This window comes from Fusarium musae, chromosome 10 (assembly GCF_019915245.1).
Source record: "Fusarium musae strain F31 chromosome 10, whole genome shotgun sequence".
Taxonomy (NCBI): domain Eukaryota; kingdom Fungi; phylum Ascomycota; class Sordariomycetes; order Hypocreales; family Nectriaceae; genus Fusarium; species Fusarium musae.
The window spans coordinates 2,484,520-2,510,155 of NC_058396.1; the positions used below are offsets into that span (position 1 = coordinate 2,484,520).

Below are 25,636 nucleotides of genomic sequence, written 5' to 3' on the forward strand. Positions count from 1 at the left end.
CGGGCTGGAGAGGCCTTTTCTAGACTAGCCTAGATCTTCTATCATTAACGAGACATGATCGGTGCGGTAAGCATCTAACCAATCAGCTGCAATTGATTAGCTAGGTCTACGTCCAGACCCCCATGGGAGTATCTCGTATTTCAGAACCTCCAACATTTGGATACAGTATTCTTCTACTATGTTGGTCGGAATGAGTCTCATCGTAGGTATTTATTCACAGACCAAAAGTTTCCACCACTACATTCAATCGAGTAGCAATCAAGTTGTAACCAAAATATGTTAATGGTATCCATGCGCTATTGAAGTCTTGTAGGGGCAGTGCTAGATAATCCCTTCAGTAACTGCTACGCTAACATTCAGATCCAGCCTTGAATCTAACACCTTCCGCTCGTCGTTCGATGTAGTTTTCTTATTGAACTCGGCCAGGCACATTTCAAAAACCCGCTTCTGATAATCTGACAACCAAAGCACATCAGTACTGATAATAGCATTCGAGGTGTCATGAGATGTCCCACTTACGGATCACGCCGTTTTCTTTATTTGGATTCAGTATGCCCTCAGTATAAACCCCCACCTTCAGGTTCATCTGAGCCATTTCGCAAAGATCGTTATCCTCTGTTGCTACAGTTCGAGCGAATTTGTAATAACTCTCAAACTCCTGCGTTTCGACGGGTGACTTGTGATAGTAGTCGAACTGCATGATAGTTTGAGAGGGATCGTCTGTCGGCCAGGTCCGGAACGAGGAGATACCACCGCCGTACAAATTCAATGTGGAGTTGGGAAAAAAGTAAAGAAAAAGACCATCGCTCGGACTGTCGCGTTTAGAATATGTTTCTGCTAGGTGACGTGAGAAGTGCTGTTCATTAAGAACCTTGTATGTAGTTGGCGCATAAACCTTGGAGAATGATGGGTGTGCAAAGGAGCAGTGAAGGCACTCTTGGAACCCATCAATCAGAGTCTTCCAATTATACTTGCCGGTGTATTTAAGACCCCTCCTAAAAGGAAACGTGGTGAAGTCAACTGTCGAAAGGAGCTCTTCAAGACCGGGAAAATATTCATTGAACTCGGGCGTCGAATTGGAGAAAGCTATAAAGATGAGGCCGGTCTTGGTGATGTAGCGGCGCATTTGAGTGCCCTGAGAGCGTTAGATTTCAAGTTGAAGTTATAGGAGCTATCTCGTACCTCACTTGTAAGAACTTGGATGCTCTTCCAGTCTTCTGAGTCGCGTCGAACAGTGAATTTGAACTGCCCCATGTCATAAAAACAATCCTCGCCGTCAGCGGACCATCGTGTGACAACACCAAGATAAATCCAGGTCTAAAACACATCAGCAGCTGCCCCAATAGATAACCAACTCAAGACCATACCTTATCAAATATAGCACGCCGTTCTAAGCCTGCAATTGCCTTACTGGTATACCAGGAGGCAGGGAGTGTGTTTGGACAAGACATTGTTGATTGAGAACTATGATATGGCGCATAAGTCAATGTGTTTTTAAAGCCTCCAAGGTGATAAGACTTTGATACGTGGACTTCGGAATGGTTAGATATGCATCTACAACTCGATAAATCGAGTGCATGTATCATATTCATGGTCTTTCATTTACTCACAGCTCTGCTAACCTCCTCAGGCTGCGGATCGTGTTCTCTACCTCTATTGGGAAAAGCGATCCGATGCCACTGACCAATAATATGTCCGAGCCTTAACACCCTCAACTCCCACCTGGGCGACCCCGCCTTTATCTGTGGATTTTTCTCCCCGTGATTAACAAGCTGTTAGGGGAGAATTAAATGAATCATTAAGTCAAGAGTTATCAAAAGGTAGAAGCCACAGTAGCCCTATAATATAGATAAAGTATTAGTTATGTCCTGTCGTTATTGCTATTATGCTTGTACTACAATAATATCTCTTTACTGTTATTCTTTAGCATTGGCAGAGTTCTTGTGTCTCATTCACGATTGAGATCAACCTCGAATACCCTACTAATTGGAAGGCGGGGAGCTAAATGCCATTGCTACCTTGGGTCTTGTAGCCAGCTCAAGAGGCAAAGTCATAGCTGTGTTGCGTTTAAACTACGAAACTGTCAGCGCGAATGGGCACAAAATCAGTTTATGTGACCATGATAAGATAGAGGAGGTGTCGTCCTAACAAAAGTAAATTGCAGTTATGGGCAATATTCATCTCTTGAAGTGATCAGGTCTATTATCGCGTTACTATTACTACTAAAAGTATACCTGGGCTTGGATAAAGCATGGCGGATTTAAACGCGCTTACAGTCTCACCTGGCATCACAGTCATTGTCCTCATTTAGTGTAGATTAAGTATCGAGAGGGATTACACCTTCCTATCTACCATCCCAGATCTCCAGAGTTTTCCAGCCCCTCTAAGGCCATGCATACTATAGAGATATGTCAGTTATGCCCACTTTCATCCAGTAGTAAAAAGCTTAGTGATATTGAACTTACTTCCTTCGGCTTTTGCATAACTATTACTTCGACACTGATTAACTGCAGCTGGCTTGATCTCCGCCCCTTCGCTCTTTTCTCTTTTGACGTGTTTATCCACTATAGCGGCCCACGTAGTATGCTCATCTGCACATATTCAGTCTTCTATAATTACCGGGACGTGAGAGCGCGACCTACCTCCACCATAATAGAGTGAATGGGCTGAGGTTACGAGCACTTCATACAACTCTTCATGGCTTCGTACAATCGAATTGATCTCAAGCTCCAGATCAGGCTTCAGGTGTTTCTCAAAGTCGGAGCTATCTTGCTTTGACATTGAGTACACGTCGCATCGGACGGTGGTTCGTCTAACAGATTCCGGAGAATACGTGAGCTGATACCAGATAGGACTTCCCTGACGCGAATAGACGGTGGTGAGAGGGCTGAAACGAAGCTTTCCAGCTGCAGAAGGGCCGAATAAGCGCCATAAAGAACTTTTGAGGTGAGCAGATAACGTTTCCCTGTCGAAAGCATTCCCTAGATCTCTGTAAATATGAATCGCATTTAGCCCTAGCCTACCAAGACACTTACCGGGAACCTTCCAGTTGAACTTCCCTTTTACTTCCCAAGATCCAAGATATTGTTGGGTCTGGCAAGTAGGTGCTGGCCTTCCGATACTCCTCGTCCTCTTAAGCTTGGTCTCGCCTGCTTCTGGGCTACTGTTCAGGTTGATGTGTAGAAATCCATCATCATCAATCTTGGCGTGAACAGGGAAAAGGCCATTCTGGGTCTTGTCAAAACCAATCACATCTTCAAAGTGGGGAGCCTTTGTAAGTTCTCCTTTATTGTTGTAGCTCCACCCATGGTACTTGCAGCCAAGTATAGACGCTGAACCAGAAGGCTTTCTAGTAACTGGAAATGCACGATGCCGACAGACGTTGTGGAATGCTCGTACCACATCGTCCTTGCCTAGCATAAGGAGGAGTTTGAAGCCGGCAATCTCAAATGCGATATAGTCACCAGCCTTTGAGAACCGACTGCGATGGCTGACACAAATCCAGCTCTACTTTGGTCAAATCAACTCCAGGATATAAAGTCTGAGGACATACCTGGCTGAAGATGGCCCGCTGTTCAACACCAAATCGTTTGGTATCAGTCCACCATCCCTTCGGTGGCTTGAAGGGCCCGGCGGAGACTTGGCCTGCGATGGATTTAGAGGATAAAAGTGCTTTGATTAAGAGGACAAGAGGCAGCGCTAAGGCGAAGAGAGTGCCAGAGAGAATATAGGGAGACATATCAATAAGTCTAAACATAGCTTGAGAGGCTTGAGAGCTTAACAATGTTGTGGGGGGGAAGATAATAATTACTTGAATTGTCTACCGGCGAGGGGGTTTTCGGAACTTTTTACTAATAACTATATCCTTCTGGCGTTCAACTCGAGATACTCTCTTTTGTATACGCATTATGGTTATGATCCACTCGGGTAGAGCCTAAGGTTTGCTTCTGGACATTCTATCCCTTGTAAACGCAAAGTGGTAAGTCTCAAATGACCTAAGCCTGTTACTGCTAATAGCTTTTCCAGCTTAAGAAGGTACAGTTTACTCTAGACAATATGAAAATGTGGTGTTCCGATAACAACGCTACTAACTGTACCGTTAGCCAATTATAAGCGTGAAATTGAAGGGGTTAACTTTCCTAAAGCGGGTGTTTTTTACGCTATGGTCCTTATTAGCCACAAGTGCCTGGGTTTATTTCCTAAAGAAGTTTATGAGATAATGCCAGATCTGGATTTAGTGATAGTCACTTAGATAAGACACCAGTATCTATATAGAGGGTATTGAGCTGTTCTCTATTGGAAGAGTGCTGGTACTAGCAGGACTCGTTGAATTAGATAAGCCGCTAAGGAGACTTATAGGTATGAAATTAGAGGGGAAGGCGGGTTGGGATAAGAGTACACGCACTGAGCAGCTCGCTGCCTACTGTCCTTTAGTAATGGATTATATGGCATCTGTTCATTGGTTATCTTCCAACATCGGAGGATCTACAAACTAGCGGCGGAGGAACTCAAGCAGTCCAAGAATCGTCCGACAGCCAAACTCAATTTGGGCGTGGACCCCGCAAGTGGTTCGAGATATCTACTCCGTACTACAGGGGCATTTCAGTGGCGTCTGGGGTTACCGAGGATAGCGGCGACTCGCATTCAACCATGGATCCGACTACCTTCCATATAAGTCCTCAGAGTGAGATGCGAGGTCCAGTATAGACACAATTAACCACTCGCATTTCTCGAATATTTCAGTTATCACTATCGCATACAATGGAAGAAACACAAGTAATTATTGTTGGGGGCGGACCAGCAGGTCTTGCCCTGGGACTGTCACTCGCCCGACTAAAGATTCATGTCAGTAGCCACTATTTCGACAAGTACTGCACCCTCATGCCCCGTACTAACAATGCACTCTCGCTAGTCCGTCATTCTCGAAAAAGAAGCAGAGATCACCACAGATCCCAGAGGCGTTTTCCTCACAGGAGATGCCATCAGAATACTACACAGTCTCGGGATCAACGATCTAGCGGGCATAGGTCATGGTAAGTCCACAAACTTCCAAAGCAAATGAATCCGTATACGGTCGCATTAGGTACTAATCGAGACTTGCACAGAGATTCCCCATGTGAACTTTCATCGCGGCGCTTTCAATGTCCCACCATTCTTCTCAATCCGTATTGGGGACATCAACAGTCTTGAACAAGCCTTGCCCGAAGGCATTCTGCAAATGCAGCCGCGTCTAGGTAAACGACTCTAAGTCCCATTAATATTATCTTCTATCTTCTAACGACCAATTGTAGAGATTGCATTGAGAAAGGCTATTGACCAATCGCAATACTGTTCATTTTGGCCTTCCTGTGAAGTGGTCTCAAGGTCTGAACAAGATCCACCAGTGATCGACTTCAAGGATAGCCAAGGTACACGCCAACAAATCAAAGGAGAATGGTTCATCGGCGCCGATGGAAAACTTGGAATCGTACGAAAGCACTTCCTTGAACCAACTGTAGGAATAAAGCAGCAAGACGGTCTTTATTCTTACAGCGGCACCTGGATAGCTGCCAACCTGAAGATGAAGCTACCGACTCCAGAAACTCATCCTGACTTTCCACTCTGGAAGTTTGGTTACTCGCCGCAGGAGGTTTATGATCTCTTCTGGCCGATTGGGTGGCACTTTTGTACCCCGCCTGGAAAGGCTACCGCTTCTGGAAGATTTGGTCCTCACGAGGAAAGACTCTGGCGTCATGAATTTGCGCAAGATGAGTTACTCATCAAAAATAACTCAGAAGAGCTTCTCTGGGAACATATCACGCCGATGATCACTCTTTATCAAGACAGAAACCGCAAGCAGAATTTCAATGGCCCTGTGCAGTACCCACGAGATTGTATCGAGATCCTTCGCTGTCGACCATTCCACTTTGTTCACAAGGTGGTTGACCGCTGGTTCAGCGGTCGTACAATCCTCATCGGCGACGCAGCCCACGTCTTTCCCCCTTTCGCCGGTCAAGGTATTGGCAGTGGTGTCAGAGATGCTCACCAACTCGCATGGAGGTTAGCTCTGATGCTCCACCCAGACTCCAAGCCTGAAACCCATGAGAAGCTGCTCAAGTGCTGGGCATCCGAGCGGCGTCAGAGCATCAATGACGCGGCGCAGTTCTCTATGATCAACGGCCACATCTGTAATAATGAGCCTTCTTTATGGCAACGTTTGTTTTTCCGGCTTTTGATGCTTCTGCACGGCACTTCTGTGTTTCGGTATGTGGATTACATATCCCATAAAGAGAAGAAGGGATTTTCAGGTGTTGAAAACGGGTTCTTTATCAAGGGGGGGATAGGTGGCTCTCGTTTGCCTCAGATACACATGACGTCGAAGGGCCAAGCAGAGTCATTCCTATCAGATGGCCTTTTACGAAAGGAAAATACGATCTTTACTCTAGTGGTTATGAGCGACGGAAAGCCAGCAAACCAGCAACGCTTGCACGCTGAGGCAACAGCTGCAGTCCAAGAAGCAGGACTCTCATCCATCCTCACAAACAATGCGATTATTGTTTACGATGCAAATTCGGGCGGCTCATCGCAGAGTCAAAAGACACTTTCAGACACTAATGGAGGGCTTGGTCATCCCATGGTCTATTCACCTTCGCCTATTGCTGCAACTGACGGGCACATGGCGAACCGATATGACAGTTCCGTCTTTGGCAAGCGTCTTGGGAGAGGCACGAAGTTCGCCATCATTCGACCCGACTTCTTTATCTTTGCTTGTGCTTCTGACTATGCTGGGCTGGTCAGCTCTCTCGAATCGCTGAGAGGTTTTGTTGGGTTTGGGACTAAGAAATAGTTGACAGGATAAAGCTCCAGAGGCGTGCTATGTAATTATCAAAGATCCATTGATAGCTAGAGACCTTTGGCATATTGCTTTTCTTCTTAGTTGTTCCACTGAATAAACTGTGGACTTCTATGCATTTACTCCCAGACCTGGATTGGTATGACGACGTGCTCAGTCACATCTTGATGCAAATGTCAGCAGGAGAATGATTGTGTTTGGCATGATAAAAAGCGTCAGTTCTCTGGCCCATCAACACTTAAGAGCCTTCTCAATAATGGAGCTGGCCACAGAATAGCTCGAGGGATGAAGACGCAATATCTATATTCACAAGAACAACAAATTCCTATGAGTAAGTTCTACATGAATCTACTAAACAAGAAGATAGCAACCCTCTGCATAGAGACTATCAGGCGCGTTAAAAGTCCAACTCTGCAAAGAGTTTTGTTAGCAAAGCTTTTCGTGCCGGGTTCTCATAGGTAAACGAACGATGCTTACTCAAATTTAATAACATTTCTCAATGTTCCAACCCGGGCCATGGTGACTTCGAGAACATCGCCGTCATTGAGAAATACCTTGGGACTATGGAAGGCACCCACTCCAGCGGGAGTTCCCGTCATGACCGCTGTACCAGCCGGTATGGTTGTTCCTATATCAGGTCTGTTAGCATTGGTCCGCTTCGGGCGCAACGGTGAAGTACCTTGACTCATATGGCTGAGAATCTGCTCCGGCGAGAACACCATGTCCTTCTTAAACTCAGCCTGTTGCCTGACTATACCATTCACATTTGCGACTACTGAAAAGCCCGACCCATCACCAAATATGGCTGGGCTGATCAATGCAGGGCCAATGGGCGCAAATTTGTCGAAGGCCTTGGCGAAGAAGAATTGGCCGGCTGAATGCTTGGGAAGCTGATACAAGCGGCAAGATAAGTCGTTGCCAACCGTGTACCCTAGGATGTAGTCCTTGGCTTCCTTGGGAGAAATATCGCGACATTGCTTGGAGGTTACAAATACGAGCTCGCCCTTTCAGTATGATGAGCATTATGCAGTGCAATTTCAGTCTGTGCATGGTAACTTACTTCATAGTCTGGAAGACTCTTTGCGCAAAATTCATTGAGTGGGATGTCTTCATCTGGATTTGCAAGAGATGCAGCTGGCTTAGTCCAAAGCGGAGGGACCGAGCTCAGGGTGAGCTATTCACATGTTAGCGATTGACTCGAAGGGGCTGTCTGTTTCATTTTGGCATACTGAAGCTTCTTTGGCGTGGCTGCGATAGTTCAGCCCAACACAGTATAGAGGTAGGTCATCTCTCGGTAGTGGTGCTAGGAGCTACACTCAGTCAGTATCATAAATTAGAGACAGCTTCAGTTCACTGAAATGGCACAGGGTGTCTTACACGGTGAATTGTTACTGTTTTGGATTGATGATTATCAGCCAAGCCCTGCACAGACTTGACCGCGCTGACCTTGGTACCGAGAGCAGGCGGGCCTTGAGCATCGGGACCAAGATCGGCGAAATATGTCTCTCCATCCTCTTCACACTCAAACTTGATGAGCACGGAAAAGTTGGCCATGGCGTCTGTGTATCATACGGTGAGTTGTTTGCCGCAACCCTTCAGTATGACCAATGCTTAAATACATCTTTTGTACAACATGGTCTTTTTGTGGCAACTCAACATGGGGTTCGGAGGAGCTGCTTACTCCATCATGCTAAAATGCGGGGACATACAGGCTACGGCGGATCTCAAGCTTGAACATTTTGAGATCCTCCGGCGCAGGATTAGCTGCAGCGAAAGTGCCGAGGTTGGTTAGTCATCGGAAATACTGACTACATGGTTAAACCCTCGGAGCATCTCATGAATCCCCAATCTCGACCATTTCTCATTACCCCCGATGTTCTGATCAGCAAAACAACCACTCGGCATTGGCCTTGTGTGTAAGAGTATCCATTGACAAGCGGCGTATCTATTACTAGTCTCCGATCGAGAGTCTTTTCCGTTCTCCACAATGTCTGCCTCACCGTCTTCAGGCGGCGGAACATTCGGCGCAGTTCCATCTCATCGGCTAAGCACCAGAGTCTGCGACAATTGCATTCGGTTCGTAGACCCCGCATCAACTCTCGGCACTATAGGATCTGACAATCTCCGTGCTTCAGATCCAAAGTCCGATGTGAGATGATCCGGCAAGTTCCTGTCATCAGTACTGATGCGGCCGACCCATTACAGGCGATCTAGGACAGCCGTCATGCTCGCGCTGCCTGAGTCGCGGTAAAATATGCAGCTACTCCACGACGCGTCGTCGGCCTGGACCAGCTCCGGGCTCCGGGCGAGCACCACGGGCAACGCGGAACACTCACAACCGGGAGAGAAGGCATTCCGGTAAGAGACGCCTGCCTACTGATTGAACATCGCGGCGTCTAATCACTTCTTTTGATGACATAGGAGAAGCCACCTGGCAAGCCGATTTGATCCTTGAGGATGATGATTCTTCGGTTCCAATCGTTTCAGATCTACCCTCTGAAAGTCCTGATACCTTTGTCACTTCCCATGCATCTACTGCCAGTCAATCAGCACAGCCTCCTATTATCTCGCCCGAAGAGGAAGCTTATCTGTAAGAGAGGATCCCGCATAATAAATGCACTAGGTTACTCTTGTATCTTCCCGCTGACCATGTCAGGGCCGATGAGTACTTCAAATCCATCAATGAAGCCATACCACTCTTCTCCGAGATCGCCGCATCGAACAGCAAGGATACTCTATCAACATGTAGCCCTGAACTCACCGAAGCTATGCTCCTTATCACAGCCAAACTCCTCGGCTTCAAATTCGCATCTCCTAATTTTAACCTCGACGGTCGTATAGACATAATTCTTAGCAACACAACTCTTCAAGAGGATACAGCTGGTGACTTTCCAAGTCTCGAACTCTTCCGCAAGTTCTGCTTACTCGTCTTTTATGAATTCCACCAATTCCCGGGCCAGCAAGCCTGGGTGCGGATAGGAAAGATTGTCCGGCTTGCGTATTGGATGGGACTTGATCGTCTGGACATAATCCAATCAGTCTCCCCGGAATGGTCCAATGTAAGCGATGCGGACCTCCAGAACTGGAAACTTGTCTGGTGGTGTGTATATCGCCTTGACTCGTACGCCAACCTCTCATCAGGTACACCGTACCAAGTTGATGAACGACTTGTCAATACATCTTTGTACCAACATAGTCAGCTTTCTCAAAGCCTCATCGCCCCTTGCAAATTACCTCACGATCCACGCGGCCTTCCCGACCTTCTCCTGTGTGTCAAGGCCGGTAACGAAAGCAGCTTACTCTTCAACATCCATCTCATCACCATCACTGTCCTGCGGCAATTTGGCAGAGCAATGAGTATGCGCTACTTGGTTCCTCATGAGATCCTCACGGGAAATTTGCTCGATGCAGAACGTACACTATCTGCAATACGTCTAGCCTTACCACGGAACTTTTTGAACCCTGGAAGAAACGCGTTCATGAATGAGTCAAATACAAATCACCACGCGAGATTAGTCCCAGTGCTGCAGCTACATATGGCACAACTCTTGGCAGCCCTTGCGAGCTGCTACTATCTTCCGGAAGGTGACGATTGGACACTTAGCTGGCAACGTGTTCTGGAGACTTGCCAGAACATAGCTGGGGTTGCAGAGAAGTGGGATAGTAATTATACTCTCACCGTGGACCCGGCGCTTTTGCTCATCAGCTTGACGGCACTTGTCTTCTTGGATATTCACAAGAAGTATACTGAGAGTACAAACACGCATCTCATAGCTGAGATTGAGAATTGCGAGCTTCTTCTGCTACTCCAGCTTGAGCAATTCTCAGCTCATTGGAAGCTTCCGAGCTTACTGATCCGTAAGTACAACCCATATTGTTATCTACCGATAGAACCTCAACTCTGACGATTGGTTCAAGTGTCGTTCAAGAGCTTCAAGGAGTCAGTGACAGGCCCACTCTACTATGCGCATGTCCAACTTATACTTTCCCGTTTTGAGAGTCCTTTACACCCAAGGTGGCTACAGTTCCTGTCATCGGCGCAGACGCATCTTGAGACTGTAATTTGGGGACATGTAACCTAAACAGGGATATGCAAACAAGATACATGTGTATATATACAGGAATTCTATTGCATGAAGTTTAAGAAGCACTATAAATAGGTGCTGGATAATAGGCACTTTTGTCTGCACATGCAATATCGCAGCATTCTCACCTTCTGCTTTTGGCGTTGGAGGATCATGCTAGCATCCATCGCGCGAGGGCCAGATGTAATGCCGCCATGTCATTGGTGCGCGTTTGGCCTGCTGATTAATAACACGATAACGATCCAGGTACTATTTATATCTTGCGGTGCCTTATCACCCGGTCAATTCCCTCAATTATCTCCGTAAGGCTGTATTGGCATTACACACGTACACGAGTACCAGCATCGCATATCGAAAGACAGGAACCAACAGCAGCATGTCCGAAAACAAAATTACCTTCTTCGACATACCTAGCAGGTCGCCTCAGGTCTGCTGGTCCATGAATACCTGGAGAAGTCAGTCTCCATAATTACGGGCTCCATCAGCCGCTAACACGAGCTGCAGCGAGATTGCTTCTCAACTACAAAGGCCTTGATTATAAGACCGAATGGGTAAGCCACCGAAACTACCATGCTGTGATTTGCTGACTTGCGTAGCTCGAATACCCCGAGATCAAAGAGCGCCTCAGTGGACAGTAAGTACAAAGCCAAGTCACATTAAGCGAGCATCCAATAACAATTTGGTACTTAGTGTGTCCCCAAATCAAGGAGGCGCACCCTTCACATGTCCGGCCGTTCAAATGCCAGACGGCTCATACATAATGGACTCTTACAAGATCGCCGACGTCATTGAGGAAAAGTACCCTGAGCCAAGTGTACACCTGAAAAATCCAATGCAAGACCGCCTCCGCGCATCAATGATTAAATTCATGACTGAGATGGTCCCCATTTATGTCCCCGGCGTCGCCAAAAACATCATCGGCGAAAAGAGCATTGACTTCTTCCTGGCGACACGGTTGCAAGACGTAGGAATGCCTCTCTATGAGTATGGAGAAAAGCACTCCCCCGGAGCATTCGACAGAGCGGAACCGTTCGCACGTGAGATTACGGCCTTACTGGAGGAGAATAAGTCTGGGCCATTTCTACTGGGCGATGTGGTGAGCTATGCAGATTTTATCTGGGCGGGTATTCTACTGTTTTTCCAGTGTCTTGGCGAGGAGGAGTATAAGGAGGTGTTGAGGATTACCGGTAATGGGGAAGTCCATACTAAATTTCTAAATGGGCTGCGGCCTTGGACAGAGAAGAATACCTGATGCTATCGATAAGAGATAAAGACAAGATAGGCGTGACCTTAGCCTATCGATAATCGCTCATCAGGCTCTAATTCGCTAAGTGCAGATCCCACTCCTTAAATTTGTCTCGCTTCAGGGTAGTAATATTTATCTTTCATATTCAGCCCGTTTCTGACACTTCCTACACCTTGAATTGACAGCCATGTTTTACTGATTAAAGAGATAGCTATTAGATATCCTAGAGTGTATTTTAAGAATATCAGCCTCTGTCTTGCATAACAGACTATGAGATAATACTTAGGCTATAGAGCTTTTAGTTTAGAGCTGTTATTCCCTCCAGCATATACTGTTATTAAGATAACACTATCTATAACCTCATATCTGTATATATCAGGGAAGCTTGTGGCTTGTTGTTTATTGTTAAAAGCAAAAACAGATATATAAGATCAGAAGTCAGACGGTAGCTCAGCCCTATTCTCATGCCTGGAACGCTAAATGTAATATCTTACAAGCAAGGCAAGCGACAAAAAGTGGACTGGATGTTGAACGTGCTGGGTAAGTACCTGCTTATCTGCATTTACGATTTCAAAAAGATGCAATAGGGTCTTGGTTCTGATATTCCATTACGCACAAACGATTTGATGGAAAGTTGCCCACTGGGCAGGATTTGGATATAAATCCACCAAGGTCATCTATCTTCAGAGTATGCTTTTAGTATATCTTACTGGACTCCACTTGGTTCTCACTCCTTTTCGCAGATCCAATTACCGAAAGCCATCACCACCGCAAAATGGCATCAACCGCCAGTCCAATTGATCTACCATTCCCCCCTGGCTCACCAAGTCTACCCACAACTGCACCCTGACGCAGGCAATCTTGTGACAGATGTCATAGCCAAAAGCTAAGGTGCACTCCTGGCGCAGGAAGCAAAACAGGAGCTTGCAGTCGTTGCTATCGACGTGGCACTCAGTGCGTGTACAGTCTTAGCCGTGCTAAGGGACGTCGGAGCTTGCGCCATCACAAGGCCGAGACGGTGCTTATGCCTCCCACGAGTCGCAAAGGTTTGGGGCCCATTCCATTCACTCTCTAGTATAACAAGTTCCTACGCCCTTCCTAGCTTGAGTTAAAGGCATGAAGCTATATTTTATATCAGTCTCATAGCTCCTAGTAAGTGCTATTCATTTTTCGGTACTCGTGCATTGGCAGCCGCTACAAAATGCCCCCACGTAATCAGCTCTCTGCTGCAGTCATCCTGATGAAGATTGCAGTCAATAAGTGTTGGGCCATTCGTGTGCGCCATGGCCCGTTCAAGACCCCTGGAAAATTCCTCGCACGTATGGGCCTCCAGACCAAGCGCGCGTCCCTTCGCATTATCTGTACTGAATGCCTCGACCAGGCGTGCATAATCCCAGTTCTGAACGCGGTTATAGAGTCCATCATGAATCTCCACCTCGATAGTATAGCCTTTATTGTTCATGAGGAGTATGATGATGGGCACTCGGAAGCGAACCATTTGGGATACCTCCTGAGCTGTCATTTGGAATGCCCCGTCGCCTACCATTACCACGATCCTCTTCTGAGGCCTTGCAAGGGCATAGCCGAAGGAGGCGGGGATAGACCATCCAGTATGACCCCACTGCATCTCTATTTCGAAATCAGCACCGAACGGGAGGCTGAGCTTGAGCCCATTGAACCATGAATCTCCAGTGTCGGCAAACACGACTGTCTGAGGATTGAGGCGGATCAAAACCTGTGTTTGTCGAGCAATCTCCTTCCTTGTCAGTCTCTCGGGCCCGCCAGAGGGCTCTCCCAAAGTTGGATCAGGGCGGAGGCGGTTGTACTCGACCATAGTAGTATCGTTCCAGCAGACTGTTTCTGAGAGCCTGGTCAGGAACTCACTCATCTGGACATTGCTGCAGTATAGTTTAGACGCTACAGTCACACTATCGATGTCGACAAGCAGTTGGGGTACGCTGGGTAAGGCCGTCCATCCAACAGTGCTGTAGTCTGTAAAGATGACACCGACACAAATGATGACATCTGCCCAGTTCATAATTGTATCAGCTGCAAGCGTGCTGACCTGACCTCAAAAGATGCCGGCGAATTGAGCGTGATCTTCAGGGAATGTGCCCTTTGCAGCGGGCTGTAGCACAACAGCACATCCAATTGCGTCCGCCAACTGACGCAGTGCGTCTTGTGCCATGGCCCTTCGAACCATTGGCCCGGCGAGAATGACGCACTTCTGCCAGGAGCTGATAAACTCGGATGCCTTGGCCACAGCAACGTCTAGTGAGTGCCGATCGCTTGACACAGCCGAGACTACAGAGCTGATGGGTCCAGGACGGAGACAAGTTTCTCCAGCCAAGTTAGTTGGCACTTCGATGTAGACGGGCTTTCGGTGTGCAAGGGCAGCTCGAATAGCTTGGTCAATCAGCCCGGGGGCATGGGAGGCTTGACGAATGCGAACAGCGCAGCAAGTGATCTTTTTAGCCATCTCAAGTTGATACGTCGTATCATATTCTCCCAGGGTATGATGTAGTATATGATGGCTCACGTCATTGGTATTTGGAGATCCGCTGATGAGTATGACAGGCAGGTTCTCAGCGTAAGCACTGCCTACGCCATTGAAGGCCGAGAAGGCGCCAACACTGTAGGTCACGATGCAGACACCAACTCCATGGCCACGGGCGTAGCCTTCGGCGGCAAGGGAGCAGTTGAGTTCATTGGTGCACCCAATCTCTGTCAAGGACGGATGCGCTTCAAGTTTATCGAGAAGAACAAGGTTGTAATCTCCTGGAACAATGAAGTGATGATGAACATCGAGTTGGGCAATCCTCTCTGCGAGATAGTCACCCACAGTGAAAGGCGACATGGCGAACGTGGGTTGAGATACTCGCGGGAGTTTATTTCTGACTCCAAGTGTGCATTTATTCTTACTGACTTGTGCCTTATAAAACGACAGTACTGACATGCCCTTTCTCTTTGAAGACGAACAGACTATTTTAGGATAGTTTCGCCCCACAGTAGCTAATATAGCGTCGCTTTAATAATCTATCTTCTATCGTCATGTCAGCACCACCATGATCTGATGATTCTGATTGCTAATCGTTGATTGCTGACTGCCAGAGACCTGCTGGCGACCAATGACCACATCACGAATACCAGTTGATTTCCATGGGAATCTGGTTTGCACCATCTCAGCAATCAGATCATCTAGCCATAGCGAAACTCAAATTATGATATCAAGTTACGGAAGTTCTACATGACGCTTTGATAAGGTTGTATCATGTTATGATGCACATACACTGACATGGAAGGGATATCACACCATAAAATAAACTAGTGCTGCTCAACATACGCACTAGACCCAGGCTAGCGACAACGCGTTATGCTGCACGGAAAGGAATGTATTAGAAGATTATGCCCAGATGCAAGGGATAAACCTCTTGATGCATCCTCCGCCTTTGCAGATACAAGCCATGGCTGTTACCAGCAGCAACATCCCCGCCTCAGCTCAGGGCCCCAATAGGCCAAACAGCAGTCACTTGGAGTTTGCATGGCTCCCTGCCATAATACTCCCTCTTCTTGCCCTCACAGCTTTAATTCTCCTAGATACACAACGGTAAGCACTGCCACGGCCCAACCTTACGCGATGTTGCTAGGTTGACTAATAGCTATCAAGGATATGTTCATGGGCAAGATTCGAGTTCCCATTGATTCGAGAGTCGGCCAGTTCTTCTTCCTCCGTCTCCGGAAACCACAGACGGGATCTGTCTCGCTTAAATGCTGTTGCTCCACCCAAAACAGGTCAAATGCTGAGATCTGAGCTCTTACATCAGGTGCATCCTGCTTGGGCGGTTCTAGACTGCGAAACGACCTGGTATGTTTAAGTCAAGATCTAGTATACCCTCTATACCACACATTTCACTAATGGTACGTCCTTATTCTCAGCGTTATTTGCCTGGATGTCATCAAGGATGCAGATGTGATCCGTCATCTACCTTGCGAGCATACCTTTCATACTAGCTGCATCGCCACTTGGTACTTTGCCGGGAATGACACTTGCCCTATCTGTGCCGATGACTTTCTATCACCTCGACCCCTCCCTCAGCGGCCACTGCCAGTCCACATATAGAGTTATTACCTGGAGCTATCATTAATTATTCAATGTAGACATCACCTTGACCAGCCTTTCATGTATCGCCTGCATATTCTATTAATCTTTTTTCGGTTAAAGCCTTATATTGTAAAGCGATAAGTCTATTTCAGCGAGACTTGTACACATGTATCACCATAGTCCATTCCAAATATCACACACCATTCTCTAAAGTCTGTCCAGCAGTATCAAAGCATTTTGTGGCGATGTAGCAGCCAAGGACTAACCAAGCAATTTATCACAAAACAAATCTTGACTATCGGATGCTGGATGGCCGTTTCTGGCTGGGTATCCGTTGTCATGATGACGACTCTACCCTCTCATCACTACCTTTGTCATCTTGAGCCTGTGACGACATCATGACTTAACCGTCCATACCAGCCCCAACACATCCGCTTTCCATCTCTCGAATCATGTTATATTGTACTGATAGGATCATGCCATCGGAAGACCAAAAGAGTCCTACAAAACTGGACTACATCAAAGTTATTCCGTCGAAAGTCAGCAAAATTCGACAAATCATCCGTGAATTATCCCAACGTCGCTGAACGGCAGTGATTCGCCGGGAATGCCACCCACCCATCCGATCCTGTTAGTCAGCCTAACTTACTTTCTCAGCACTCCCCGCACCACACTCCCCATCTACAGTCAGCGCAATATCTAATCAGCATTCTCAATACGCCCATTGTGTAATAGTTTTTACCTCGAAAGATCTTATCTGCATTGTGCATCAGGCTTGAAAGAACCCTGGCTGTCAGATCTTCAGGCACTAGGCCACTTACGGAGCTCCAATTCACGTAGCTATTCATGTCTCAATACGCCATTTCCTGGGTCCTGGTCTCTGTTATTCAGGAACAAGGGATGACGTACGAAGGGGAGATGCTCAGCGTGCAATATGAAAGGGCTCGTTTCGAGCAATACAGGTCATACAAAACACTAAGGCCAGTACCAAGAGTAGAAAATCTTCTTCAGGGGAGGGCTATATAAATAAGTATGCCTTCAAGAACTTACAATGATTAAATGTTATTAATATAATACGGGAGAACTGACATATAACTTGATCATATATATAGTAAATAGCAAAGCACCTAAGATTTATGCTCAGTTATACCCTAAACCTGCTTTTCCATACGTCGGGTGTCCTTGTCCCTTGCTTTCCATAACCGCAAGTCCTTCACCCCTTCTTGGTTCAACCAAGGTCATACCCAGCAGCTTCTCATAGAACGGTACAAACTTTTCCCAATTTCCCGTGAGCAGCATCGCTCGTCGCAGATCCGGCATCTCGTCCAACACTTCTCGCAAACAACGAACAAGCCAGCTCCCCAAGCCTTGCCCTTGGTATGTTGGATCGACCCACACATCTGTGAGATACGCAAAGGTGACAAAGTCGGTCACGAGTCGAGCGATGCCAATCAGTTTGCCTGGTGATTCTGGTCCGGAAGATTGAGCCGAGTCGTATATGCCGAAAGACAGGGAGTTGTGAAGGGCCTCTTTAAAGGCTTCAGGTGATAGCGCGCTGGCCCAGTAGAACTCTTTTGAATTGAAGATATCTGTGAGCTGGGAGATAGGGAATAAGGTGGGGTCTGTTGAGATGGTGAATTGATCCTTTTGCCAGGATCGTGACTGGAACTTTGCTCTGAGAGATGTCATGGCGGGCTCGATCTGTGTGGAGTTTCCAGTAAATGCGAGGAGAGATGATAGGAAAGAATGAATATTCGATGAGGATTTATGCTTATAAGTACGCGACCTGAACACGGTGAGTCACTGGCTTGTGATGCGCCCTTCGATCTACGAGGGCCCGAAGTGGGCAATGAGGAGTTAGTCTCGGTGTTTCACCAATGATAAGCCGTCTTTCGTATCATGACTTTGCAGTCACCGAAACCAAGAGGTCGATTTTATATGATTTTGGATGACTCAGACTACAGACGCAGTGCTCAATTGCAATTTTGATTTCTACAATATTTATTATACATAGGCGATGACCGAAATCGTCCATCCCTCTTCAACTCATGCGACTCATCAATAATCGGAGCGATCTTCCGAGCCCGGAGCCGTGCCGAGTTTCCCAAAACCAGCCTCACCCTGGATCCTAGGGGTGTCAGAACGTGAACATGGCCTGTGCCTCGGCCATGAACCCCGATAAAGTCGAGTTATCAGGCTCTGTCTTGGTGACAGACCCTTGCCAGCCCTGCTTGTAGACTCGCGTTTCCAGAAATTCAAGTTCCATCCCGCCTGAAGCACGAGACTGCAAGATTTGCAATAACTCTCTGACCTTGTTGTCGCCCTGGATAAAATTCCCAAGACCATTCGCATTAAGATAGCGGTAGGCCGCCCTGTATGACCTGCTATCTGAGCTCCATCCTCGAATTGAATAGCTTGCGACAACAGCGCCTGGGCTCAGCATGATGGCGCGATCTAGTTCCTGGAGTACGGCGTCCAATTGCTGAACTTCGCTGGAATTGAGCGAATTGGCAAATCGGAAACTCAAGTGAGCTGTGACTGTGTCGTAGGTGCTGGATAAAGCTGTTTGCCTGGCGACATCGCTAGAGGTGAACTTGTAGACGTCTTTTTTGGCTGGCGCCACAGTGATGGATTTCCAGGCGCTGGCGAGCTCTGTTGCTTGTTGGCTGGCCTCGAATTGAGCCCGACCAGCCAAACTCTTCCAATCTTTCGGACACTCCTGTTAGCACGGTTCTTATCGAGCCGCTTCACTGTACTTACCGATAAACAGCTTAGCTTTGTTCGGAGCGTCATGCACAATCCCCCACCAGACGATGCCCGTTTCTGGATGGTCGAGGTACGTCTTTAGCGTGGCCGCCCATATCTTGCCGACCTCGGAATTCTCATCCGAGAGTGACGCAGGGTCACTAGAGTTCGAGAACTGGAGGCCGATGACTTCTGTGCCCTCGTAGGGAGGGAACTGAGAGTTGACCATGGTGGTTAAACATGCAATTGAGGTTTTATTTGGCGACTGCAAAAGATTACACGTGTATGAACTTGGCCTTTATAAAAACACTGGGACCGCTGACGTAATGTGATGGGGCTACCTGTCATTTTCAGGCCGTGTAGCGACCGTGTAGCGACCGTGCTCACTGTCAGCCGTTGAATCCAACGCTGAATGTGAAACGAAGCTCATTAAACCCTTGCCATTTGCACTCCTTTTCATGTACTCTGTACCTCACCAGAAAATCGCCATAGGGACTCGAGTAGGATCTCGGCTACTTTTCAATTTATAAAAACATTTGGATATTCGTAAAGATACTCGTCAATGAGCCTAGTAAGTTAAACTCTACGTAAATGAGGTACCATCTCCGTATATCTTGACGCTTAATAGGTGTCCTTCTTGTCCACTCCCAGCTCATAGAAACTCTCAATCAAGCTCAAAACAGCCAGAGCAGCACCGTAGGTCATGTCAACATGTTCCTCGTTAGCCTCCTTCTCAGGGCTAGCAGTCAATTCCTGGTCCTTGGTCGTCCAAAATTGTCTTGTAGGCATCTCTTCCGGCAGAGGATGGAAAGGCAAGCCGGAGGGCATCTCGCCGTCTTTCTTCAAAGGCAAGCTGACGCTCTTGTCACTATCAGACCCAGTTCTGAGAAGTTTCAGGACGATGTCATACGCCTCAAAATCCTCGTTACCGTTCTGGAGACCTTGGAACATAACGTACACGGCTCGGACAACGCTTTCCAGTGCACCTACGATCCATGCATGGTGGGACGAGGCTGCTTCTCCGACGATATACAGTTGACCTAATGCGTTAGGCTTGATGATTTCTTGCCACATATTGGAAAACTGCCCGGGACCGAAATACGCGAATGCTCCCGACATGTGTTGGTCTCTATACCAGTCGTAGCCGTGGTGATCGATGTATTGCTCTTCAAGAAATTTCACCATCTCCTCAAATGGGCGTTCCCTTCGAGCATGAAGCCGTGCAAGGTCGTGGATGATGAGCCGCTTGAGCTCCGCGTCGTCTTGTGTTGTGTTGTTGGAACAGAGGGCGCCAATACGCTGGGCATCTTGACCCCAGGTATAGGAACACAAAAGCACGGCGGGCTTTGTGGGATCCCACTTATCCTCACCCTCGTTTGACTTGATATTGTACGATGGGTACACACAAACGCGCAGAGGCAAGTCTGTTCGGGATACGCCACCTTTGGCAATGTTGAATGGCGGCGTCTGCCACCATGCAGTGCGGAATTTCATGCCGACTTTGGAAGAAGCGCCATACCCAAGAGCTCGGATGGCCTGCTTAGTACCCCAAGACAAACCAGCATCCGAAAGCTCCATACGCTGAAGGGCACCGAGCGTGGTGCTGTTGAAGATGGCAAAGTACTCCCTGTCTTTGGTCTCGACCTTTTTCGTCTTTGGGTCTGTTCTGGTGGTTTTGATCTTCATGGGAGTGTACGTGCCAGCTTTCCGCTCTCGACGGAGTGGAACTTGAGCATCGATTGATTGAACCTTGGTGTTGTATTCAATGCGCTTCTTGATCTTTAAAGCCATCCGCTTGGCGATCTCCTGTGCACCACCATCAATGCACCACCAATACTGGATGTCCTTTGTTGCTGGGTCGTCGTCCATGTCGGGTGTGTGGAAATCGAGCTCTTCCAGGACACACTCTGTGAGAGATTGGTCATACCAGCCTGTACCACTACGAAGAGTGAGCTATTGAGAATTGTATCTGTAATGCAACACTTACTAGGTCATTGTCTCGAGATATTCGATAGTGTTGTAGTTAAAGCCAGGGCCCTGGGGGAACTCGTCTTCCGCTGGAGGCTCTGGTTCTTCCCCTTCCTTTCTCGGCTGGCCTCTGTGATCTCAAGTTAGTTTTGTCAATAACTTCAATAGGCGAGGAAAACTTACGAGCCAAGAAATTGTCGAACACTCATATGATCCGCCTTCATCAGAAGATCCCATAATTTTTGGGATGCTGGCCCTCTAGGCCTACGTTCCCCGTCTTCACCGACACTCTTGAATCCTTGCTTCTCCTCCTCTTCCTCTTCAGCGATTGCCGCCTTGAACCTCTCCTTTGCAACCTTTGTGAACACCTCGAGAGCGGTGCTGACTAGTTCGCTGGGGTTGGTCTTGAGGAGGCGCCTATAAAGAGGTCAGATGGAGTTCCAAAACTGTGTGTTTTCCAAGCGACATACTCTGGTCGGATCTTGCCGTTCGGAGGAAGGCCTTCGTTGACCTGGTACGGGTCATTTGCCTTTTTCTTCGGGTCCCAGACATTACCTCTGGTGGTTATGTCGTTGAAGTAGGCAGGGCATTCGTCAAGCTCGTCCTTCAAATACTACGGGATCAGGCCTGGTTTGCTTTCCTGGGTAATTCCAATGTACTGGAACAGTTGGAATGTTCTTGAGAAATTAGGCAATGACTTCGCGGTGCGTCTTGTTAATCTGGCTTACCTCTTCATGATAGTGTTGTTAGGAAAGCGCATAGCACCAACATCATAATAGTCGTGTTCCTCATCAGAGAAATGGTGAGTGTAAAGACGTCCACCAAGTCTGTCCGCGCCAGCAGCCTCAAGAATATCATAGCTGATCTTAAGACCTTTTCCCTTGAGTTCTTCATGGCCGTTGAGCCAATCAAAGAGAAGGGCGGCAAACAAGCCAGCGACGCCGGCACCGACAATGCCAACGCTAATCTTACCCTGCTCCTCGGGGATGTAGCCTGGACCAGTGGCCTTCATGGTCTTCTTTCGGAGTGAACCAATGTTATCCTTCCCATCGAACTTAGTAGGAACAGACTCCTTCAAGCGCTCGATAACACCCTTGAGATCATAGTTCATACTCGCCTTGGCGACATCACGAGCCCACATATGCTTGTAGGACTTAGTGAATTGATGGACTTCTGTGAAGGTGCCTTGCGAAGACATGGTGGAGAGTTGAATGCCAGTTACTGGATTGAGAGACGTGAAGTGAGTGCTGTAGAGAATATTGGTTTGAATCTCCAGCACAGGATCTCTCTTTTATGGATTCATGGCAACTTTACCCGCATAGAAGACTTACGCTTTGTTCTCTGCATAAATGGTCCATTAGCGACTTGTACAGCCGTATGAAATGCAAGTCACAAACGCAGCACGAAAGTGGACAGCTGAGTCTCATCAACGTCTCAGAAAACCTTGCCCTTTCTGGCGGTTGTATTCTTCCATTAACAAATAAGCTGTTGCATATTTCGAAAGCAACGCCAAGGTGGATACCGTGTCTCTCCAAGCTTTCAGCAGTTCTTCTCGTTTCGAACGACTGCATTCTTCTATCGAGTCATCTGTTGCATATCTTTACGACCTAGTCACTTATTTACAATGGCTGGCTGACTTGAAACATTATGGCGCCCTTTGGAGTGAAGGTGGCTAGCTGAGCTCAATGTATAGAGGCCAATTCCCTTCACACCGCTCACAAAGAACTTACTGCATCCATCATACCTCAAATACCTCTCATTGCAATGCTCCATTGATGGCTGAAACTTTATGCATATTCGGGAACTCAAAACGTGAAATTTCTGGCAATGTGGCTGGCTGAAGAGAATAATTACGGCCGACTCGGTCACATATCTAATTATTATAAACAATGCCTTAAAATTCTCGTTCAGCGGGCTTTGGAGCTTTTCACTTATGGCCAATCGCATTGTTGATATTTGTGATATGTGCACCACTAGGTGAGGCCCTCAGACGTAGGGTTAGAACAGAGCCAATTGTAGCTTTAGAAATCATGCATGACACGACGCATTGGTATCAATATTGCAGTCTGTGGGCTTTTAGCTTGCAGACATGACTAGTCACAAGGGTCATGAAGATGGCGTCGAAAGAGAGGGCTGAAATGTCGGACCCGGTAAGGCCTGTCTGCCTCCCGCTGTCCTACCCCGCAACAGTGCAGGAATATTGAACCTGCTGTACAGCGTTCAGCGATTAGCGCTGTGGCTAATGTGCAGAAAGAGAGTCTAGCCAGATGCTGGTTGGCAATGTCTCATTCCTGGCGGCTAGTAAAGAACCTTCGGGGCAAAGCGCCCGCAAGCTACGAGGTCTTTCAAGGTATCAATAACCTCAGTCTATTACTTACTGAGAGTGCGAAAATAATATTTAATACTTGCGCCTAGAGAATCTGCAGGTGTGAGCAACTGCGGGGTTCTGAAACATCCCCATTCACCTGCAGAGGACCATAGCCTTATGTTTGAGCATGTTTTAATCATTGGTCGGGCATGGACCCAAGCGGTAGACATTCCCCAAATTGGCTCTACCTTGGTATTCTCAGCTTGTTGTATCAGCCAGCCACAAGTCGTGGGAGCATGTTCTGGACCAAATCTGCAAGAAAGGAGGTAAAACTAAACACCTTTATTCTATAATCTACTGCTGTACATGAATGTTGAGCCTACTCGGAGTAGGAATGCAGTTAATAATAGCGAACAAAAGGTGCATCATGCTAATAAAGCACTGGAAAATAAAAAGCCAATTGAATCCTATGTATCCTTAACCTCGTCAAGCTACTATCCCGACTACGTTTCATTGTCACCGGCTTTCTTTATCTTCAATCATGGGCATCTCTCTCGAGGATCTTGCTCCTGCTGTTCCCGTCGTCAGTATCAGAGTCCCAGAAGGCTTCATCTACGGACCTACTGTTCTTCAGCCAACTCTTCAAGAGTATGATGAGACTTCCAAGAATGGGGGTTACTCAGACGTCACTGATGAGAATGGAAATGGGCTCGGAATACCTCCACCTCCCCCCCTAGATGTCCTAGATAGGTTCAAGGGCACTTTCAAGGGGTTTGGCTTCAACACTATCTTCAGGCCTTTGAGCCGAAACCCAAAGACTATTACGAAGTTTCCCAACCCCCCAACCGACAAGAGCACCAGCAACCTCCTGCAACTCAACCTGACTGGCGAAACTCAAGTGTTCAGTGAGATATTACTTAAGGATGTACCCAATCGTGGTTTGTTTGATCAGGCCGACATTGACCTCATCGGTCGACCATATACGCAGTCTATTGTCGATGCGATGCCCGATGAAAAGGGAAATTTCCCAGAAAATCCACCTGTCATCCACTTCGAACCAGGACTATGGATGCGTGTGCCTCAGGTTGAGGACATGCCGGAGCTTGCAGCCTCTTTTTGTCGCATGGGATCTATTCCTCATGGCACAACCATCAACGCTCAAGGATTTGAGCCTGCCCGCACTTCCAAAGGAGCCCCCAAAATTGATCCCACCAGCATCACTCCACTCGAAATCTCGCAACTTGGAATTCCTCCCATCAAGCCTCACAAAACTGTTACAGAACTGAAAGAGAAAAGATTCGACAACCAAGATGCCGACAAAGACACTACTCGTCGCCTTCCCCAAGATCTTCGCAAGTTTATTGCCAATGGGTCTATCACCCAGCAGATTATCGATGACCCAAACACTATCCTGCGACAGGCCAATGAGGGCAAGGATATCGTTGAAAACACCATGTTTATTGTCTCGACTAATGCTCCGCCCGGTGCCTTCGGCGGTGGAACATCCAACATTGGCTTCAATATCGGGTCAGATGAGGGCAAAAAGGCAGAAGCTTCGCGCGAGAAGAAAAGCGGTAACGCCAACGCTGTCGACGTGACGGCTCAGTACTGGGTCTCCAAGATCCGTATCGAGGTTGAGCTTGATCCTTCCATGAGCGTTGGCCAAACTGTTTCTCCTGCTTCTCAAGGCCCTAGAGATGCTGTTCCCGAGTTCTTCATCGACGAACATGTTGAGATTCCATCATCCAAGAAGGTTGTCATTGTCGCGTACGACCAGATTCAGTACTCTCAGATGGTGATGCTTGATTTCAACGGACTTAAGTGGCCTCATGTTACTGTTGCAACTCTTGCGCCGATTGTGAGCCTCGAGAAGCCAACACTTTCTTCGGCTATAGAGTATGGCAAGGGATCGTCTAACTGATGTACTGTTGCCAAGTTAGCCTTGAAGTCCATCCATAGGCCCATCGCAGATCTCTTAGTAGTCGTTCGGGCTTGTGGCCCAATCTGTGTCCAGCTAAAATGGCCTTCTCATTTGGACTTAGAGTACGGAGTATCCGGTAGAAATGTGATAAGCTCAACCTATCAAATCTATGAGATTATGAGTGTTACGTACATTACATGTTCAGATGGATATTCGGCAAATATATCATTATCTCTTGTTATCGCGGCTTTTTTACTCGTTAATGTGTTGACTGTTGTGGAATAACCTTGCGCTAACGGCTACGACGGCAGATATTCAGACTTCTAGACTACTCCGCAGACCTTATCAAATCGGTGACCGGCCCACTCCGATAACGTAGCTATCTTGCCGTCGCAAATTGCCGACATGTATTTCTCAGCTTGGTATCAA

The 25,636-nt window shown here is 47.4% G+C and overlaps 12 protein-coding genes across 12 annotated transcripts; 4 read left to right on the forward strand and 8 right to left on the reverse strand.

Moving 5' to 3' along the window:
* Nucleotides 1-499: 499 nt before the first annotated feature.
* Nucleotides 500-1,254, reverse strand: J7337_013023 (uncharacterized protein; the record flags this gene model as incomplete). Its single annotated transcript, XM_044830519.1, has 2 exons — nt 500-1,135; nt 1,183-1,254. 2 exons carry the CDS (start codon nt 1,252-1,254, stop codon nt 500-502), a joined length of 708 nt encoding a protein of 235 aa, XP_044675435.1.
* A 1,727-nt stretch (nt 1,255-2,981) lies between these two features.
* Nucleotides 2,982-3,739, reverse strand: J7337_013024 (uncharacterized protein; the record flags this gene model as incomplete). The annotated part of the gene is made up of 3 exons (XM_044830520.1): nt 2,982-2,989; nt 3,036-3,507; nt 3,554-3,739. The coding sequence occupies 3 exons, from the start codon at nt 3,737-3,739 to the stop codon at nt 2,982-2,984; spliced, it is 666 nt and encodes a 221-aa protein (XP_044675436.1).
* A 1,022-nt stretch (nt 3,740-4,761) lies between these two features.
* J7337_013025 (uncharacterized protein) lies at nt 4,762-6,826 on the forward strand (the record flags this gene model as incomplete). The annotated part of the gene is made up of 4 exons (XM_044830521.1): nt 4,762-4,845; nt 4,913-5,033; nt 5,106-5,234; nt 5,292-6,826. 4 exons carry the CDS (start codon nt 4,762-4,764, stop codon nt 6,824-6,826), a joined length of 1,869 nt encoding a protein of 622 aa, XP_044675437.1.
* A 479-nt stretch (nt 6,827-7,305) lies between these two features.
* J7337_013026 (uncharacterized protein) lies at nt 7,306-8,386 on the reverse strand (the record flags this gene model as incomplete). Its single annotated transcript, XM_044830522.1, has 4 exons — nt 7,306-7,460; nt 7,512-7,836; nt 7,893-8,006; nt 8,210-8,386. 4 exons carry the CDS (start codon nt 8,384-8,386, stop codon nt 7,306-7,308), a joined length of 771 nt encoding a protein of 256 aa, XP_044675438.1.
* Nucleotides 8,387-9,056: 670 nt separating this feature from the next.
* Nucleotides 9,057-10,886, forward strand: J7337_013027 (uncharacterized protein; the record flags this gene model as incomplete). Its single annotated transcript, XM_044830523.1, is given in 5 exon segments — nt 9,057-9,079; nt 9,093-9,190; nt 9,254-9,422; nt 9,489-10,690; nt 10,858-10,886. The coding sequence occupies 5 exon segments, from the start codon at nt 9,057-9,059 to the stop codon at nt 10,884-10,886; spliced, it is 1,521 nt and encodes a 506-aa protein (XP_044675439.1).
* Nucleotides 10,887-11,677: 791 nt separating this feature from the next.
* On the forward strand, nt 11,678-12,169 carry J7337_013028 (uncharacterized protein; the record flags this gene model as incomplete). The annotated part of the gene is made up of 1 exon (XM_044830524.1): nt 11,678-12,169. The coding sequence occupies one exon, from the start codon at nt 11,678-11,680 to the stop codon at nt 12,167-12,169; it is 492 nt and encodes a 163-aa protein (XP_044675440.1).
* Nucleotides 12,170-13,322: 1,153 nt separating this feature from the next.
* On the reverse strand, nt 13,323-14,201 carry J7337_013029 (uncharacterized protein; the record flags this gene model as incomplete). Its single annotated transcript, XM_044830525.1, has 1 exon — nt 13,323-14,201. One exon carries the CDS (start codon nt 14,199-14,201, stop codon nt 13,323-13,325), a length of 879 nt encoding a protein of 292 aa, XP_044675441.1.
* A 33-nt stretch (nt 14,202-14,234) lies between these two features.
* Nucleotides 14,235-15,020, reverse strand: J7337_013030 (uncharacterized protein; the record flags this gene model as incomplete). The annotated part of the gene is made up of 1 exon (XM_044830526.1): nt 14,235-15,020. One exon carries the CDS (start codon nt 15,018-15,020, stop codon nt 14,235-14,237), a length of 786 nt encoding a protein of 261 aa, XP_044675442.1.
* A 2,220-nt stretch (nt 15,021-17,240) lies between these two features.
* Nucleotides 17,241-17,954, reverse strand: J7337_013031 (uncharacterized protein; the record flags this gene model as incomplete). Its single annotated transcript, XM_044830527.1, has 2 exons — nt 17,241-17,283; nt 17,416-17,954. The coding sequence occupies 2 exons, from the start codon at nt 17,952-17,954 to the stop codon at nt 17,241-17,243; spliced, it is 582 nt and encodes a 193-aa protein (XP_044675443.1).
* A 448-nt stretch (nt 17,955-18,402) lies between these two features.
* On the reverse strand, nt 18,403-19,239 carry J7337_013032 (uncharacterized protein; the record flags this gene model as incomplete). Its single annotated transcript, XM_044830528.1, has 2 exons — nt 18,403-18,971; nt 19,026-19,239. The coding sequence occupies 2 exons, from the start codon at nt 19,237-19,239 to the stop codon at nt 18,403-18,405; spliced, it is 783 nt and encodes a 260-aa protein (XP_044675444.1).
* A 392-nt stretch (nt 19,240-19,631) lies between these two features.
* J7337_013033 (uncharacterized protein) lies at nt 19,632-22,176 on the reverse strand (the record flags this gene model as incomplete). Its single annotated transcript, XM_044830529.1, has 5 exons — nt 19,632-20,949; nt 20,998-21,108; nt 21,162-21,395; nt 21,449-21,535; nt 21,707-22,176. 5 exons carry the CDS (start codon nt 22,174-22,176, stop codon nt 19,632-19,634), a joined length of 2,220 nt encoding a protein of 739 aa, XP_044675445.1.
* A 1,651-nt stretch (nt 22,177-23,827) lies between these two features.
* Nucleotides 23,828-25,207, forward strand: J7337_013034 (uncharacterized protein; the record flags this gene model as incomplete). The annotated part of the gene is made up of 1 exon (XM_044830530.1): nt 23,828-25,207. One exon carries the CDS (start codon nt 23,828-23,830, stop codon nt 25,205-25,207), a length of 1,380 nt encoding a protein of 459 aa, XP_044675446.1.
* Between the last annotated feature and the right edge of the window lie 429 nt (nt 25,208-25,636).